Here is a 19150-nt window from a genome sequence, read left to right on the forward strand (position 1 = left end):
GTTTTTTTTTAATACGTCATAAAAATTTTAAAAAAAATTTTTTTTCATCAAACCCATACGTGTGGGGTATCTATGGATAGGTCTTCAAAAATGATATTTAGGTTTCTAATATCATTTTTTTCTAAACTGAATAGTTTGCGCGAGAGACACTTCCAAAGTGAAAAAATGTGTGTCCCCCCCCCTGTAACTTCTAAAATAACAGAATGAAAAATCTAAAAAAAATATATGATATACATTGCCATGCAAACTTCCACCGAAAATTGGTTCGAACGAGATCTAGTAAGTAGTTTTTTTTTAATACGTCATAAAAAATTTAAAAAAATTTTTTTTTCATCAAACCCATACGTGTGGGGTATCTATGGATAGGTCTTCAAAAATGATATTTAGGTTTCTAATATAATTTTTTTCTAAACTGAATAGTTTGCGCGAGAGACACTTCCAAAGTGAAAAAATGTGTGTCCCCCCCCCTGTAACTTCTAAAATAACAGAATGAAAAATCTAAAAAAAATATATGATATACATTACCATGCAAACTTCCACCGAAAATTGGTTTGAACGAGATCTAGTGAATAGTTTTTTTTTAATACGTCAATAAATTAAAAAAAAATTTTTTTCATCAAACCCATACGTGTGGGGTATCTATGGATAGGTCTTCAAAAATGATATTTAGGTTCCTAACATCATTTTTTTCTAAACTGAATAGTTTGCGCGAGAGACAGTTCCAAAGTGGTAAAATGTGTGTCCAAAGTGGTAAAATGTTGAACAAGATCTAGCAAGTAGATTTTTTTTTAATACGTCTTAAATGGTACGGAACCCTTCATGCGCGAGTCCGACTCGCACTTGGCCGCTTTTTATTGCACCGTTCTGTCGCCATGCATGATTCATGTATCCCTGCCAAATTGCAGCTTTCTAGCACTAACGATCACGGACCAAGCCGAGGATAAACGGACAGACGGACATGGCGAATCTATAAAGGTTTCTAGGTGACTACGAAACCCTAAAAAGCTGTTTGAAAATTTGGGCTTATGAGGAAAACGTGTGATAATCATAACAGTAGTCATCTAGACTTTTGTCATAAATAGTGTATGTATGTAGCTGGCACTAGAAAGTTCTGTAGGAACGTTGTCAGATACTTCAAACATCCGCAAAACAATCAAGTGCTGAGTTTATTTCTTATTTCAGAACCGATATCCGCTAGCCAGTTCGTGGAAGGCAACGAGTTGGTGGTAGAGGGAATAGTCAATGGAAATCCAGCGCTTGACTACTGTAGATTCGTCCGCATTGATGGACAAGGTATGTTGTTATGGTAGACTACACTGACCTATCACACATAGACAGTTAGTCCTCATAAGGCTAATCTGCCAAAAGTGAAGCCGAAACACGATCGATGTGTGCGTGCGACGCTCGTGTCTTACGCTCAGCGACACACAATATATACAAAAACGGGTTGCCAGAGTTCATTTATTCCCCTTAAAGTAGATGGATTTTAACCACATCCTTATACTTGGCTATCTATCATTTGGGAGTGTGTATGTAGATATTAAATTTATAGCAAAAGCTTTCAAGGTTTCTTTTAAGGACTTTGCATTTCTGTACTTTGTGAAATAATGTTTAAATAAAAAACGTTTATTTTTTTATTTTACAAATGTGCACAAATAATAGCTGGTAGAATTGACTTTGGAATAATGATTTTAAATGATAAATATTTAATGACGATTATTTGGATTCGATTTGGTTTGATTTTATTTGATATCCTACATTTAATATTTTCTTCGGGTTGGTATGGTGAAAAGTTTTGTGTTTCACTTGGGGCAAAATTTGTTTAACTCTCGTAACTTGAAACCCTCGCAACGCTCAAGATTCCATTTTTAGAAATTTTGGGATCTTTATCTACTTAGCTCGATAATATTGCTAATTAGCACGAGCGGTTAAACAACAACTTTCCCTCTTGTAAAACAAATAACTATTTATCGTCAGTACTAGTAATTGTACAGTCGCCATCAGATATATGGTAGCGGCCAAGGTACTCAAATATTTCGGAGCAGCATTAAATTTCAATATATTAGTTACGATAGATAAGGTCTATAATATCGGACCATATAATTCGCCGTAAATTTGGGAGCAGCGACTTTTCAATTAATTCGTGACATACAATGAGACAAAGATATCGTAACAAACAGATCGTCAATGGTATCTAAGCAGTCAAGGTGATCATAAATATCGGAACATTTATGAAAAAATATACTGTAAATCCGTATGACATAGTACAGTCGCCATCAGATATATCGGAGCGGCCAAGGTGGTCACAAATATCTGAACAAAACCTCTATTGTCAAGGCGATAAAGTACATGTTCAGATATTTGTCCGCTCCGATATATTTGATGGCGACTACCTACACATTTGAATTCGTTACTACCTATATTGACTAAGTTGTCAATGTCAAGGATGATTTTGACGACTATTATGGATGAGCAAGTAAGTTTCTTAGACACATGAGATAATTTCAAGCAGCATTCTCGAAAACTGTATATTGATAGGTAAGCTAACGACACCAGTGCTCGATATTCACGCAATGATCGACACTTTCAACCTTATTTCATAAGTAATAGACGTGAACTACTGGTGTCGTTTATTGGGTATTAACCCTTTACCAGGCTAAGGGATATATATTTCCCACATGCGGCTCTTCAATCATGTGTTCTATTTTCGATGAGTAAGACTGACATTCGATTGTCATTTTTGAACTGTCAGCCTGGTAAAGGGTTAAGTTGTCGATCATTGGTATCACTACCTTATTCATATGAATATAAAAACTTAATATAAATAAAAAAACTGATTTAGTAGAAAATATTTTTATTTTAAGAATCAAACACGAACAATATTTACTTATACCATTAAAATAACCTTTTAATACGTGCTTCGCTAGCCGTAAACAAAATAAAACTCTGCTTTTCTTCAGCCTGTGAAAACGTTAGTACTTCGTGTAACTTCCCGGTGGCTCGGCGTTTAATACAGCTTGCAATCGTCTTCGCATTGAGCCGACCAGATTTTCACACACGTTTCGCCCTCTAAAAGACTCCCAAACGTTAAGAGCGTGGCGTCTTAAAGCATCTTTGGTGCGACACTGGTTTCCGTCCCACTCTTGCACCATTTTACCCCATAGATTTTCTGTGGGGTTGAGATCGGGGCTCTTTGCAGGCATTTTTATGCGAGTCAGCACATCTCTGTGGTCATGAATCCATCCCTGAACCAAGCGAGCATTATGCACCGAGCTGTTGTCTTGCATGAATGTTATATGCTCATTGGGGTAAAATATTTGGGCAGTAGGCAAAAACGACTCCTCAAGTATTTCTTTGTAATCCACCGCATTCATACGACCTGTAATTTCTACCAGCTCCCCTGGGCCATCTTTACACATCCAGCCCCAAAATCCAATTGTAATACGCCCACTCTGGCGGTTAGGCACTACATTTTGCTCCAGATAACGCGTATTGTCTGGTCTCCATAAACTCATTCTGCCATTATCTGCTGAACAGAACACCTTTTCGTCCATAAAAATGACTTTATTAAAATTATGATTCAAATACCTAGCTGCAAATTGCAACCTGTCCTCTTTGTGTCTATCAGTTAGTGCCGGTTTCCTTGCTGGCACTCTATTTTGTAAACCACCCTCTTTTAGACGCCGTCGTATGGTACTGCTCGATACTTGGTATTGGTTTGCAAACTGGGTGGTATTTATGAATCTTTCTTCACGAGCTTGATTTATAATATCCATGTCTAGACGCCGTGTCGTAGAACGTGGACGTCCAAAAGATACATGATTCGACAAAGCTCCTTCTTGCTGCCATCTCTCCAGCCATCGATACACGGTGTTTCTCTGAAATAAAATTTTAATTTATTAAATCATTATCGTAATAACCTTTGCATTTAAATTCTGTAAGTATGTATAGTAAACAATACTTACTGCAACTCCAACTTCATTAGCTACGTCTGTTATAGGCAGACCATCATTCCGCAATTGTATAATTTTCTTTTTTATTTCAATATCTACGCGATAGGGTATCATGGTCGTGGGCAAAATTGTTAAAGATTAAAATAACAATTTTCGCAGTCTACTTTCGATAAAATATTACGAGGATAACAATTGCAGGAAGTTGTCAACGTCAAGAATATAGAAAACCAAGAAAACATGAAGAAATCAAATATCGAACGCAGTTTGAAGTAGGACTACGCGAGTTAAAAGAGTTCGCACGTGAAAGATAATTACCAAGTAGGTTCTAGTACTTGATCAACAATTCAAACGTGATAGATATTAGATACCTATACTAATCATTTTAAGTGCAGTCGCCATCAGATATATCGGAGCGGCCAAGGTGGTCACAAATATCTGAACAACGCTATTCTCAAGGCGATAAAGTGCATGTTCAGATATTTTGAGTGCCTTCGCCGCTCCGATATATTTGATGGCGACTGTACAGTCGCCATCAGATACATCGGAGCGGCCAGGGTACTCAAAAATATGCGAACAAGCACTTTATCGCCTTGACAATAGAGGCGTAGGGATGTGACGACCCCATCGCCCACTGGTTTTCACCAGCGCAATCAGTCAACGCAGGGCAGCTTGTGGCGAGCTGTTGGAGAGTAGCGACTCCACGTACCTGAGTGCCCCTGGGGTGCCCTGTCGGATGGTGGGACAGGTCCCCTGCCTCTGGCTTGCCTTAGCCGGCTGTCCAGAGTGGGGTCGTTAGAGCTTTGTTCTCGAGGGTAGATGTGGAAACCTACGTGGCGAGTTGGCTATATGTTTAAAGTCCAGTGACACCTCTCTACCCCCAGCTCCCGCACCGGTGTTGCCCTTGAGCCATCTTTGATGTCGCTTTTTATGGGGGCCCATCTTGCGGAGGGCGAGTCACCGTCTGCCGGAAATAAAATTGGATACCGTTTTATTAGGCAGGCGTCCGGTTCTTCATCCAATAGCCCAGTAATCAGTCCATACTATTCACCCAATAGCCTAGTACATTTTAGACTCCATTAACTCTCAATAGTCCTTACACCATGGCGGGTGCTGTCGCTTAGTGTACCCCTCTCTTTTCATTAAATTGTCAAAAGGGCCTCTGCGCGTTGGCTTCGGCTCCGCATACGCCTCCCAAAGGTCCGGAACACCATTGTTCCGTGGTCGGGAAAGACATACACGATAATAATAATGTAAAACGTAGCCTAAGAACGAAAATGAATAAAGGAAATAATAATGTTATTTTTATCCAAAAAAAAGCAAAACTACTTATAAGGTAGAATTCATAAATCCGCGGACTGATTTGACAGCTCTTTTCATACATTTGACAATCGCTTTGTATGCCAGGAGCTGTCAAATCAGTCCGTGGAATTATGGATTTTAACTTAGACGGGGAGCTGGCCACGTCAGATATGACACAATAATGAGAGCAACGAAACCCCTCTAGTTAGTTTGCAATACTATGCTTATTTCTAGATCCGGACATCTGGCAGCTGTAAAGTGGTGGAGGTAAAAGAAAGCAAATAACTTGAAGAAAATAAATTCTAGAGTTCTGGTTTTGATCCAATATTATGAAAAATTATGTAATTAATTAGATTATACATATAATATCTAAAGGTTTCGATTGGCGGAAGTAGTGCCAAATGATGTATAATGTAATTTTTGGTTACTCGCCTACTGTTCTTGTTTGCGCAATAATACACAATGTTTTTTGTTCTAATGTTAAAATATAGGCCCTGTTCTCTATAAATGACACAACTTTAGCAGTTTTTACCTATTGCGTCATTACTTTTTTTCAACTTAAAAACTTTGTTGGTCTGTCACTCTGATCTCCACCCATTAAAAGCTGCCAGATGCCCGGATCTAGCAATAAGGATGGTTATGCAATCTAACTGGACTGATTACAAACCTCTCATTATTGTGTCACATCTGACGTGGCCAGCTCTTAGACCATTACTTACATCAGATCTGAACCCATGACTTTGTGCTTTAACTTTTTCGACGCCATGTCAAACGCAAAACCTACCACTCAGATGCCACGACATCTAAATGTCAAAAATGAAGTTAAACTTTATGCGTGTGCATGTAGGACTATTTTGCTCTGTGGTGGGTGACCGATATATCGGTCTTTGGCGTTGGACCTGTGGTGCCGATATATACGTCTTTGGCGTGGAAAAGGTTAATAGTCAAGGGACTATCAATTACGCCATTAAGCATCTGACATCTGACATAATTTGACGAAATTAAGCTACTCATTCTACGCCCGCCAATTTTGACATTGCGTCGAAACAACGATTTTGTAGGCATTTAGTTTTGTAAAAAAAATTGTCTAATTCGAAAAAGACGGAAACATAGGTATTTTGTCACGATGACAAGTCCACACTCTTTTCGGTGAATGTCACAACAAACAATTTCGTTCTAAATTTAAAGTATTGATAACATAGTATTAATGCCTGTCTGAAACCTTATTTTCATGGGTCCAATCTTAACTACTTTAAGTTGTATTACACAAACTTAAGGTACATTTTCTATAAATGTTCCGATCTTTATGATCACCTTGACTGCTTAGATACCATTGACGATCTGTTTGTTACGATATCTTTATCTTATTGTATGTCACGAATTAATTGAAAAGTCGCTGCTCCCAAATTTATGGCGAATTATATGGTCCGATATTATAGACCTTATCTATCGTAACTAATATATTGAAATTTAATGCTGCTCCGAAATATTTGAGTACCTTGGCCTAGCGGCCGTATGGTAGCCCATATATCTGATGGCGACTGTACCTGCCGGCCTAGCCAAGGTTGCAATCGCTATTGCTTCGACAACGAAACGCTTTGTGTCTCTCTATCAGTCTTCCATATAAGTGCGACAGTGACAGTTGCGTTTCGTTTTTACAGACCTTAACTGTAACACCTGTGTTCCACAAATAAAAATTACTTTACTTGCTCATCAAAATGGCGAGAGCATATTCGACTATGTTTAGTCGGTTTCCATATTGCATCGTTCCTATTTAATCTAATTTTTTCCATCCATCTCGCAGACAGTAGCGGATCAGTCGGAAATCTAAAACGAATATCACACAAAATAAAAATATGAATTTAAACTGTAATTTTATAAAAGACAAAACATAATTTGAAATAAAAGAATGAAAAACTAAAAAAGAATATTTTCTATAGTCATACAAGGAACTTAAAGTAAGCATATTAATTTTATCAATGTAATCGTCATGCCTCATTTGGAGGAAAAAAGATTCATATCACCTGGCAACATTTATAAGTAATGGCGGCTGACGAAAATTTGGATTTTTGTATTTACAATTACGTAAAAATATCACATTAAACTGGATACTTACGCGTGAAATGTTATATCAGGCGGTTTGTTTTTATTCACTGATGTGTTGTGACACCAATTCACCGCACAAACAACCATCTTTCTTGTATTTTTTAATTTATAACCGGGAGGTGTACACAAACCAACTCGACCTTGAGTACTGCGAGGGCCGTTCGGATACGATGACACGAGGGCGACATAATGTCGCCCTCGAAATGGCTTCACTAGGGATGTACAGACTAGGCATCTAGGCTAGTTATAAATCTATGGTAGACTAATGATAAGCAAAATCTTAATGAGTCTTACGCCGCCATCGAATCGCCGGTGTTCTATTGAATTAATTTAGTAAAGGGTACATACACATGAATTGCACGATATTATACAGGTCTAATTAAAACAATATATTCCATTGAATCGCTACTTCAACTGTAACTCCTTCTCATAATCTTGTCACTTCCAGGATTCACTTCTGACAACGTACCAGCTGGTTACACCGACAGCAGCTCCCTTAGCCAGGGTCATTGCAAGATCCGCGTGGCGTCACCCACGATCCTGGAACACCACCCCTGGACCGTCGTGGCCAAAGCCCAAGGCCAGGACGCGGAACTGGCGCAGTCCACCGATCATACTATCGAGATGCCCCCTCCAGGTAATTAGTTTCACTCTAAGATTTGAGCCATTGGGCTAATTAAGGATTAAGATAGCTCTCCGATTAGCCTGGCTGCCGAGTTTTCTGTGGTAAACTAAGGGCCAGTTACACCGATTACAATCGACGGACTAGTCAACGTCATTAAAAAAATAACCATGATACTTCCTATACAATAACATACGATACAATATGAGGACAGACAGTTTGTTGCTATCGATGAACCGACCCAGATACATTGACATATATCTAAGGACCGGCCTTACGGGCAATGAGAATGGGGTCAGTACAGCGGTGTCACGCACACGAATTCGAGCCAATCGTGCAGTCTAACGCCACCACGTGATTGGTTGATGAATTCGCATCACGCGTGCGATTAGTCGCAACTAGTTGTGTTAGACTGCACAAATAGGTCGAATTCGTCAATGACATCACTGAAGCAGCACCATTCTTAGCGCCCGTAAGGCCCGTCCTTAGATAACAATGCCCAAATATTCAATTTGCAATCTTTTATAGAGTGTCACCAGGAGTTTATGACTCACTGATCAATATTACTTTCTCATTCCAGATCGCCCGGTGACTTGGTGGATATACGTGATGTTAGCAGTAGCACTTGTGGCGCTGGTGGCCGCGTTCGCCTTTAAACGGAACCGCCGCTGGGCCGCCGAGACCGCCGCTGGCCTCCGCGATAGCTTCAGGAAGCTACCCTACCCTGAACAGGAGAAGCCGCCCCTACCGGCCTAGTCATATCTGAATTAGAAGAGTAAACTGGCAGCTCCACGCGTGTATTTCATAAGATTAGTATTTCATGATGCGGTGTTACCGCATTGACATACATATATCTAAGGACGGGCCTTACGGGCAATAAGAATGGGGCCAGTACAGCGGTGCGCAGTCTAACGCCACAAAGCGAATGGTTGATGAGTTCGCATCACGCGCGCGATTGATTGGAACTGGTACACGATTGATTGATTGTACTGGCTGCACGATTGGCTCGAATTCGTGAGTGAAACCACTGAACTAGCACCATTCGTAGTGCCCGATTCACTTTGGTGCCCGTAAGGCCTATCCTTAGATATATGTCAATGTGTTACCGTATATAAATAAAATAAATAAATATCAAGTAAATAGTATATTTAATTCGCCTAGACATTGTTTTTCTCAATGCCTTCTTAATCATATGTTTACTTGTTTACAACTTTATATGAATATGCTTAAAAATAATTTACAAACTGCTGCCTGATTACTCTTCCTGCTTCTGGATATCATTATAGCCTGCTTAGTAATCTCTGCCACTTTATATATATGTTTTTGAATATATTTAACTGTGATAATATAATATGTAAATACAATGCAAATAAATTATTTCACCAGTAAACTATTTTGTATACAAACCCTTGGTTTCAGAAACAAAAGTGTAAATATAGTTAGGTAAAATAAATGAAACGAAATAGGGTAGTGTAATAAAATAATAACCAGTCAAACCAGCTATAAGCGTATAGTATAGTATATAGGTATATGAGTTACATAGATATCTTATAGATAAGTTAGTGTTTTCACAGCCCTCATAAAAATCAAACATACGCAAAAACACTGAAAAACAACCAAAACATGTTTATGTGCTTTTAATTAAGACAAAACTCATTAAATTTAATATTATGATCATGTGACGTCACAGAATGCGTCATACTAATTTCATAGCACTAACAAAATTTTGTGTTTACGTTTCACAAACAGTACCTAACTAATGTTTAACCTATTATTGATATCAGGGTGCCTAGCCAACGTGCCAATCGTTTACAACGCAACGCAACTGTCTCTGTCGCTCCAATATAAAAGAGTGATAGAGAGACATGGCTTCGCTACGCTACGGAGCGTAAATTGGCACGTTGGCTACGCAGCCAGGCACTTGAAAATTAATAACGTTTTTGGGTGAGTAATGGAAGTATTCTAGACATTTGTCGATAATTAAAGGAATAACAAATAACGTTGAAGTGCTTCTAAAGCGATAACAGTCTATAACGGTGGACACTCGAGTATTCGACGGAAAACTGCGGAATTCTAAAATACTGTACGAAAATACTAACTTTGTTGCCTGATTTTTAAAACGACATACCTACAGCGGTCCTTCATATTAATAATTCATATCATTGTTATTCGGAAGGGCAGTGGCGGGGCAAGACCAAAATTTTATGGTGTACAAGGTACATTTAGCGAGGCCCTCTGGTGGCGCAAGAAATAACTAACATTTTTACGTTGTATCCGAGATATTATACTTATTTGAGGCGCGAGGCCCCTCGGACCGCGAGGCCGTAGGCGGAGGCCCACGTCGCCCACGCCTAACGCCGCCTCTATTACACTACCTGAAGAAGGCTTTTGATACGGTCAGTAGGGAGGGGCTTTACGCTGCACTTGAGAAAATGGATGTTCCCCGAAGCTTCTGAACTTGGTGAAATCTTTTCACGAAGGGATGAAGGGATCAGTTGTATTTGATGGTCAAGGGTCCAACGCGTTTGAAATGCGGAGAGGAGTTCGTCAAGGCTGCGTCTTAGCGCCAACACTATTCAGCATATTTCTCTTTGTTGCTAAAGGTCATCTTTGGCGACTCGCAGCATGGAGTTCATCTACACACGAGAGCAGACGAAAGATTGTTCAATGTCAATCACTTAAAATCTCGTCGTAATAGCCTTGACCTATTTTTCGACAGTCTGCTCTTAGCCTTCGTAGCTAAAACACCCCATGGGCTCCAAAATCTGATAGACAAATTTGCCTACGCATGTTCCCTGTTCTCCATGTCTATCAATACGAAGAAGATCGTAATTTAAGCGCAAGGGTACACTTACCAGCCATCCATCCTCCTGGAGAGTGTACCCTTAGAGGTGGTCGACAAGGTTTGTTACTTAGGGTCCACCATGTCGAACAACCTCTCCATTGACGGCGAGGTCAACCTTCGCATCGGCAGGGCGGCCACGACGTTCGGCAGGCTGCGTACAAGAGTGTCGAATAACAAACATCTTACTATTAGGACCAAGATGATTGTTTACTAAACTTGCGCCTTGAGCACGCTCTTGTATGGAGCCCAAACCTGGACGTCGTACTCTAATCAGGAACGTCGACTAAACACCTTTCACATGCGCTGTCTTCGGAGTATTCTCAACATCACACGGAAGGACAGGGTCACTAAAGAGAGAGTCCTGGAAATCGCATAGCTTCCTAGCATCACTGCCCTGCTGAAACAGAGGCGCTTGCGGTGGCTTGGGCATGTGCAACGTATGGACAGAACTCTTTGCCTAGGCAGATCATGTTAAGCCAGATAGCATTTCAAAAGCGTCGTATTGGACGACCCTTGCTGTGTTTTAAGGACTGCGTGAAACGTGACGTGGTCTCTTTTGACATCGATAGAGACGCATGGAAGGATCTCGAATCAGATCGCGATGGATGGAGGGGTACCATAGCGAAAGGTCGCGAAATTCACGACAACGCGTGGTTCCATGACCTTGCCCGTAAACGCACGAAGAGGTACAACCCACCTGAAGTTGTTGCCGACATGGCTCCCCCTATAGCTGCCACCAATGCGGTCGTAAATGCCGGTCTCGCATTGTCTTATACAGCCAAGAGAGACGTTGTCCCTCACATACAAACGCTGCATAAATCATCTGTCAAGATGCTAAAGACCTCTAGTATTATTAGATACTAGATAGATATATATATAAAGATTGTAGTTGTCTTGAAAATTTCATTGACATACCAGCACTAAGATATTGAATATTATAGGTACATATTATACATATTACTGAATATTATACACAAAAAAATAGAACAGATACTCTTTATGGCAACCATCAAATAAGTAACAGAAAAACACAATTAATTAAAGATAGAGAATACAACAGGTGGCTTTATCGCTAAAACGCGATCTTTTTCCGACAACTTAGTAATATAAGTAGTATGTCGCTGATAAATATTGGACAACTGCATACATACGTTAGGTATCGACTAGCGACTTACTATTTCCATGATTGAAGGGTACGTTTCACTCTAAATAACAACTAATGAAGTAATGATATATTATTGGTCGATATAACGATCAAGGAATATAATTAATGAGACATATACATACACACATACGAATGACATATTCTTATTACACACTATCATGCAGTATAACGCTCATACTTTAATTTTATAATGACTTTCGAAATAACATTAACTGGATGTTATATATTACTTTTAGATATGTATAATTTTTGATATTTGAGTGTCGTGTCGGATAAAGTATAGTATAACTAGGTTAGACAAATAGACACCCATAACCCAATGTCTAAAGAGACGGGGTTTCGTCGACTTGTCACCAAGTCGTATATTTGCCATGTAAAAACTTATATTAGTAAGTAAAATATTTATAATTATTATGATTTATAAATTCAAGATTTACTCATGAAGCTTATTTCATGGCTAGAAATCAAAGTAATATAAATTCAAGCGCTTTTACAAATAACATTATGTAACCATATTGGTACATATTATCATTCCTCTTGTTGGTATACATATTATTAAATTATATTACCTAAGTAATATATCCTCAAATATCAAGTGAAAATAGATCATTTATTGTTATAGAGATTATTACACACCCCTTGATAACGCATTGAACGTTCCGACAAACAACGTTCCTTGTATTATTTCTGATTAGATATTAGATTTGAGGAACACTCAAGAAAGTCCTCCTGTTATAAAAAGACAAGCAGCGTTCTGGCATTATTACGTTTGACTCGGGACCGACTGGCGGTCAAGATGTTTTCATCTATTATTTTTACCACCATTTTCATGGGGTTGAGCTCTGGTTCGTATCGTTGTTTCTTTTAATTTCGAGTATAGGGAATCTGTTCATTTTTGCCACGGCAGGTAAATTTACTCATTTAGAAATCATAAATAAAACATGATTTATTACGATGTATTAACGGATAAAAAATGGTACATTTCAGGATATTAATACGTAAATTTGATTTAATAAAATGTTTATCAAATGATAGTTAACTACTCGGGACTTGTAAGTTAACATTTTACGCAGTTACACAGTTCTTTTGATAATAGATGTTTGACAGCGCAGCGACATTTACCGCCCGGGCTAATTGGAATGGTTTCATGGTATGGTCTATGGACCTAAAAGGAAGTTTACGTTTCAATATTCATGATTCATGATACTTGATTATACCTAAATCTATTCTGAAGCATTAGTACTTAAATTATTATAATTAGAAATCTAAAATATTCTATCGAGCTCTTACTGAAATTTCTGATGTTACTGACGTGTTGTTCCCATGAGTTAGGGATTCATCTTCAGGTTTGTTTTTGAATGGTTTCACTCGAAGCACCGGATAATTCAAAACATGTCGTGGTAGTAAATGTGTAGGCTAAGTTTTATATTTATTTGAACGTGAGCAACAGTTTAAATGTAACAATAACATCTTAGGTGCCATCCTGCAACCACGCGTGTCCTCGAACTCCTCGACGACAATCGAGCGGTTCCCGTTTACCACCGCCATCTTGTACGGTCCAACCGGGTATTTCCGGCAGGTCTGCGGCGGGTCAGTGCTCACCACCACTGCGGTACTGTCAGCTGCCAGCTGTTTTGATAACCAAGGGAGGTAAAAACTATAACCCTGTTAATCTGAGGTGCTATCACCCAACCACGCATGTCCTCCAACTCCTCGGCGGCGATCTAGCTGTTCCCGTTCACCACTGCCATCTTGCGCGGCCCGACTGTGTATTTTCGGCAGGTCTGCGGCGGTTCAGTGCTCACCACCACTGCGGTGTGTCGGCTGCCAGTTCTCTTGATAGCCAGGGAATATAACTATATAATTAAATACTTAGTGAATTGACCTATTTGTTATATGATTCATTCACAACGTATCTAAAGCAAACCTACTCGTAGATCGTGCGAAAGCATTATAAGCTCATAGTATTTCGTTCGGTAGGTACTTATTTCTTATACAAAATTTAAAAAAAAAATTTAAAATATTTTCAGACCAAATCCAGTATCGCAGTACCGCGTCCGCGTGGGCTCAGCCCAGCCTAACGCAGGCGGTTCCGTCGTCTCCGTACGCCTGATCACTCTTCACCCGGACTACAACTACAAAACCCTGCAGGCCGACATTGCTGTGCTGCGTGTACCCACGCTGACGTACTCAGCATCTGTGCAGCCAGTTGCTATAGCTGGGGCCAACTATAACGTGTCAGATAACGATTCTGTGTTGGTGATAGGATGGGGACAGAATCAGAGTGTAAGTGAATTAGTTTCCCTCACCCTTGCGTATTTACTTGCCGGCTGCCGAATGATCACACTTCACCCGAACTACAACTACCAGACTCTGCAGCCTGACATCGCTAAACTGCGTGTGGCGACGCTGACGTACTCGCCGGTGGTGCAGCCTGTTGCTGTAGCTGAGGCCAACTATAACGTGTCAGTGTCAGACAATGATGCCGTGTTGGTTTATAGGATAGGGACAGAATCAGAGTGTAAGGATCCCGTATCGTTATCACTTTACTAAATACTCGTAGCCGAAGTCAAAATATTACGTGGGAACAACGGTACAGTGTTGGCGCCGTTGGCGGTAGGTTAGAATCTAACCTATCTACCGATCTAACCGTTAGATCGTGATATGGCAAATATATCATTATAGATTTGACCAACAGCCTCTGTGCTGAGAAAGAGATAAATTTTCTTTCTGTTCATTACATTTCAACTCAAGCCGTTTCGCATCCAAGCTTGAAGTATTTATAAATCTATGTATGCATAAATTTATCCTATGTCCCTGTCCTATGGGACAGCCATTTACCAGCATTCAATGCGCTCTATGTAATCAATAATATTCCAGGTGTCCGCAGAACTCCGAGACACTCTCCGCTACGTACAGCAAAACGTCGTCAACCAGTCGTACTGCAAAGCCCTGCTAGGCTACGAAGGGCTAAACGTGACTGAAGGCATGATGTGCACGGGACGTGCGAACGGGGAGTTCTGCGGCTCAGACTATGGCGGGCCGGTCGTGCACGCTGCGAACAACGTGCTGGTGGGTGTGGCTGCGTACAGCTACCGCTGCGGGGAGAGGCGCTACCCTAGCTTGAGCACCAGGGTCTCAGCCTATACTCACTGGATTGTTAATATAGCCAAGTAATGATTATAGATTTTAGATCCACGGCAACTACCAGGATTTTAAAATAAAATGTGGCTCTATTGGTTATTGACTTTTTTTCACGTACTACATAATTTTTTAAATTGAGCACCTGTTTTTAGAGACTGAGATCATTGATCATGATACTCGTATAGGATATCGATGCAAAGAGCACGATACTTAGTATCGACTACTGGAAGCACTTATTGACAATTTACCAACAATTATTTACACCAATATTTAAGAGGCAACAGGAGTGGTCATTTCTCCATACAAACGTACTCGACTATTTCCTCCGAGGTTTTTAAATCTAGAGCCGATAATTAGGGTTCCGTAGCCAAATGGCAAAAAACTGAACCCTTATGGATTCGTCATTTCTGTCTGTCTGTCCGTCCGTATGTCACAGCCACTTTTTTCCGAAACTACAAGAACTATAGGTACTCTTGAAACTTGGGAAGTAGATGTATTCTGTGAACCGCATTAAAATTTTCACGCAAAAATAGAAATAAACAATAAATACATACTTAGAACTGAAACTCGATTTTTTTTTCATCAAACCCGTGTGGGTTTAGGATGGATAGGTCTTTAAAAATTATATTGAGGTTTCTAAAATTTTATTTTCTTCTCTCGCCCAAAATATTCAGTTAAGAAAAAAATGATATTAGAAACCTCAATATCATTTTTAAAGACCTATCCACAGATACGCCACACGTATGGGTTTGACGAAAAAAAAAATTTGAGTTTCAGTTCTAAGTATGGGGAACCCCCAAAATTTACTGTTTTTTTTTCTATTTTTGTGTGATAATCTTAATGCGGTTCACAGAATACATTTACTTACTAAGTTTCAACAGTATAGTTCTTATATGTAGTTTCGGAAAAAAGTGGCTGTGACATACGGACGGGCAGACAGACAGAAATGACGAATCCATAAGGGTTCCCTTTTTTGCCATTTGGCTATGGAAACCTAAAAACCCGAAGGGGTCGGATCAAAACCAGATGTAACAGAAAGTACAATGGCTTATATATCAAAAACTATAAAAAATAAAAATAAAATAAAAATCGTTTATTAAAAGAAAGAAGATAAAATTACATAACTAGCTCAGTGGTCCCACACTAGGCTAGGCCTGTATCGTGGTGACCGCTCTACAGAATTACTACATAAATTTTTAGGGTATCCTCTAAACTAAAACTAAAAAACGTGTGCTGAATTAAATACATGCAAAGAGAATACTAACTAATACTACCTATATTACATTTACAATTTTGAGTAAAAATTAACCATATCAGAAATAAAAAATCATGATGTGTGTGTGTGTGTGTGTGTGTGAGTGAATATGATGTGATGATTTTGTGAGTAAGAGCGACCTTAAGTTGGGTAGACCTGTGTTGAGTAGGGAGTAGGATTTAGACAACCCGTTTCATAATTTGCTCAGTTTCATGGTAGTTCAGCCTATTCAACCAGTTGAAAAGTTTCCTCTTGGCTTCAGGCAGAGATGCACTCTTGATGTCACAATATTTTGTAACCGCATTGTATAGGTATGGATGGAGGTGACTGGGGAAACGTTTTGCGAAAGTGGTTTTGGTGTTCTGAACTGGGATTTTGTACACTCTTCCACTTAGCAGGTACGGATAGTTTTGTGAAGCAATGGTGTTACGATGTACCATGACAGCACACCCTTTGAAACATAAGTTACCGAACTGTTAAAACCTTCCACTCTTTATACAGAGAAACAGTAGGAAATAGCCGGGGCTTTCTAAGCATCACTTTTAATATGAAACGCTGAGCTCTTTCTAGGGATATAAGGTTTGAGCTAGCAGCTCCTCCCCAAATCGTGATGCAATAAGCAACGCCTGGTTGGCAAATGGCTGTGTAAACCACTTTAAGTATATCTTTACCAGCAGCATTTCTCAGTAGTTTCATGATATATATTAACTTTCTAACCCTAGCAGACACAGAATTTATATAAAAGCTATATGCATAGATTTTATATCGATGTTTAGGAAAGAAACTATTGCTTGGAATTGAATTTACCGCTGACAGAGATGGTGCTGATTTTACGCTAGAAACCGCGCATTCGGATTCGGAGCTAAAATAAGTATTATTTGGTCAAACACGAAACAATAGTACATGTACCTAATCAATCCATAGTAGGTACAGTACCAGTATCATTGCGGCTGTGTGCCAAATAAAACAGTCTCAGTGCTCTGCCTTCGGTCTTCGCAATGTGCCAGAACGCTTCGGGGTTTCGACCTTACGTTGAGCTCGGCCTTCGCCCTTGGCATTTAAGATACTCGTGAACTTTGCAGGAAGTGCCATCAATACAGAACAACAGTACAAGTGCATGCTGGCCACTTATACTGTTGTTCTGTGTTCAAACACAAGTGCTCAAGCATAAACCTCCCTCAGCTCAGCCTTCAGTCTCGCGTGTAGCCACGCCTCTTCGGGGCGTTTCGGGCCTTCGTCTCTAAGCGAATCGCGACTTTCTGCCTTCGAAATAGCTGTCCTTACCACGTTTCACGTAAACCATTGCGACTGTGCCCCTAAACAGTTGTTCTTAAGTCCAACTCATGCTTGTCTGCAGATTTCTTATAGGTTTTCCTGTCATATTTAGGTAAAGAACTATTTAGTGTATTATTTTCAAAATGTTAAACCAAGTAGTTTCAGAGATACAGGGGTACTGGTCATTTTTTGCCTATTTTCTTGAATAAATTTTAAACTGTTTATTCTAAAATTAAAAAGAAAATATATTTGAGATCCTCACAATAATAAGCCTTTCTCTTTCATTCGATATGTAACATGATTTAGTTGACCTTGAAAGACAAACCACGATTTTTAATTTTCTCATTTACCCCCCAAAAGTGTTCCCTTTGCTCAAAATTCATTTGATTAGGTTACATGTCCGTCTTTGGGTCACATACTTACATATTTGGACCAAATTTCAACTTAATTGGTCTAGTAGTTTCTGAGAAAATATGCTGTGACGCCTGTGACAGACGAACAGACAGACAGACGCACGATTGACCCTATAAGGGTTCCGTTTTTTCCTTTTGAGGTACGGGACCCTAAAATGAATTTAAAACGGGAAAAAAGCGTATTAGTTTGCCTAATTGATAATAAATTCCAAGCTGAATATGTAATTACCACATCCTGTTTTTCATTAATATATTTTTGTTATGTGGGTTTTACAAAGGCCTAAAAACCATAACAACTGCTTTTTATCTACGTAAATCTAACAACACACTTATAATACACTGAAAAAAGAATTAGCCGACACCTTTAAGAAATTCAACACAAAACCCTACAACCGATAAATCATACAACCGGTTTTGTAATAGGTACGAGCATATAATCCGCAAGTCCAATTTTATGCAAATAGTAAAGTATTGTGTTATTTAACAGTGGTTACGCAAACATTTCTTTCGGTAGGTACTGACAGACAATTCACAGATAGCCTAACCCGTCAAAGGTATTCTACAAATATTGTATGTATGTATGTAAAAACTTTATTGTACATAACTTACATAAGACAGGTTAAGATACAATAAAAACAGAATGTTGGCAATGTTCAAAGGCGTACTTATCCCTATAAGGGCTCTCTTCCAGTCTACATTTGAGCAATTGAGAGTAAAAAAAGTAAAACATGAAAGACAAACAAACACTATGTACAAAAAAGTAAACTATGGTTCAATTTCAATTAGGTATTACATTACACGAGTAAATAATTGAAACATGGAGCCTAGAGTGCATTGTAGAAAGAGTAAAAAAGGATTTTTTGGAATTTATCCCGTAAGTGTATAAAATATATGGGTGTCCTTCTGAATGCCTAACAACGTTTGGCCTAAAATCACTTGGCCTAACTGCTATGGACTAATGATCACTTGGCATAACTGTCACTTGGCGCAATGATAATTTTGCATAATGTATTGTTTTACCTAAATGTTATGTTTTCTAAGCATTTTTGTCCTAATGGTGAGTAATTGAGTAT

General features: G+C 39.2%; 2 protein-coding genes across 2 annotated transcripts in view; both read left to right on the plus strand.

Moving 5' to 3' along the window:
* The window catches only part of LOC133515627 (uncharacterized), a 33752-nt gene extending 24382 nt beyond the window's left edge, over positions 1-9370 (plus strand). The window contains 3 exon segments of the mRNA XM_061848198.1: positions 1183-1293; positions 7807-7995; positions 8561-9370. Of these exon segments, the coding sequence (XP_061704182.1) occupies positions 1183-1293; positions 7807-7995; positions 8561-8736 (476 nt within the window). The 3' untranslated portion in view covers positions 8737-9370.
* Positions 9371-12679: 3309 nt separating this feature from the next.
* LOC133532178 (trypsin CFT-1-like) lies at positions 12680-15233 on the plus strand. Its single transcript, XM_061870730.1, has 4 exons — positions 12680-12835; positions 13466-13640; positions 14021-14276; positions 14871-15233. The coding sequence occupies exons 1-4, from the start codon at positions 12787-12789 to the stop codon at positions 15165-15167; spliced, it is 777 nt and encodes a 258-aa protein (XP_061726714.1). The 5' UTR covers positions 12680-12786; the 3' UTR covers positions 15168-15233.
* The last annotated feature ends 3917 nt before the right edge of the window (positions 15234-19150 follow it).

This window comes from Cydia pomonella, chromosome 2, assembly GCF_033807575.1.
Source record: "Cydia pomonella isolate Wapato2018A chromosome 2, ilCydPomo1, whole genome shotgun sequence".
In the NCBI taxonomy this organism is placed as follows: domain Eukaryota; kingdom Metazoa; phylum Arthropoda; class Insecta; order Lepidoptera; family Tortricidae; genus Cydia; species Cydia pomonella.

Bases quoted from the DNA above. Each gene is read 5' to 3' on its own strand.
- LOC133532178 (XM_061870730.1), top strand. From the start codon at position 12,787: ATGTTTTCATCTATTATTTTTACCACCATTTTCATGGGGTTGAGCTCT. The intron at 12,836-13,465 runs GTTCGTATCGTT...ATAACATCTTAG, and splicing joins TTTCATGGGGTTGAGCTCTG to GTGCCATCCTGCAACCACGC. The intron at 13,641-14,020 runs GTAAAAACTATA...AAATATTTTCAG, and splicing joins TGTTTTGATAACCAAGGGAG to ACCAAATCCAGTATCGCAGT.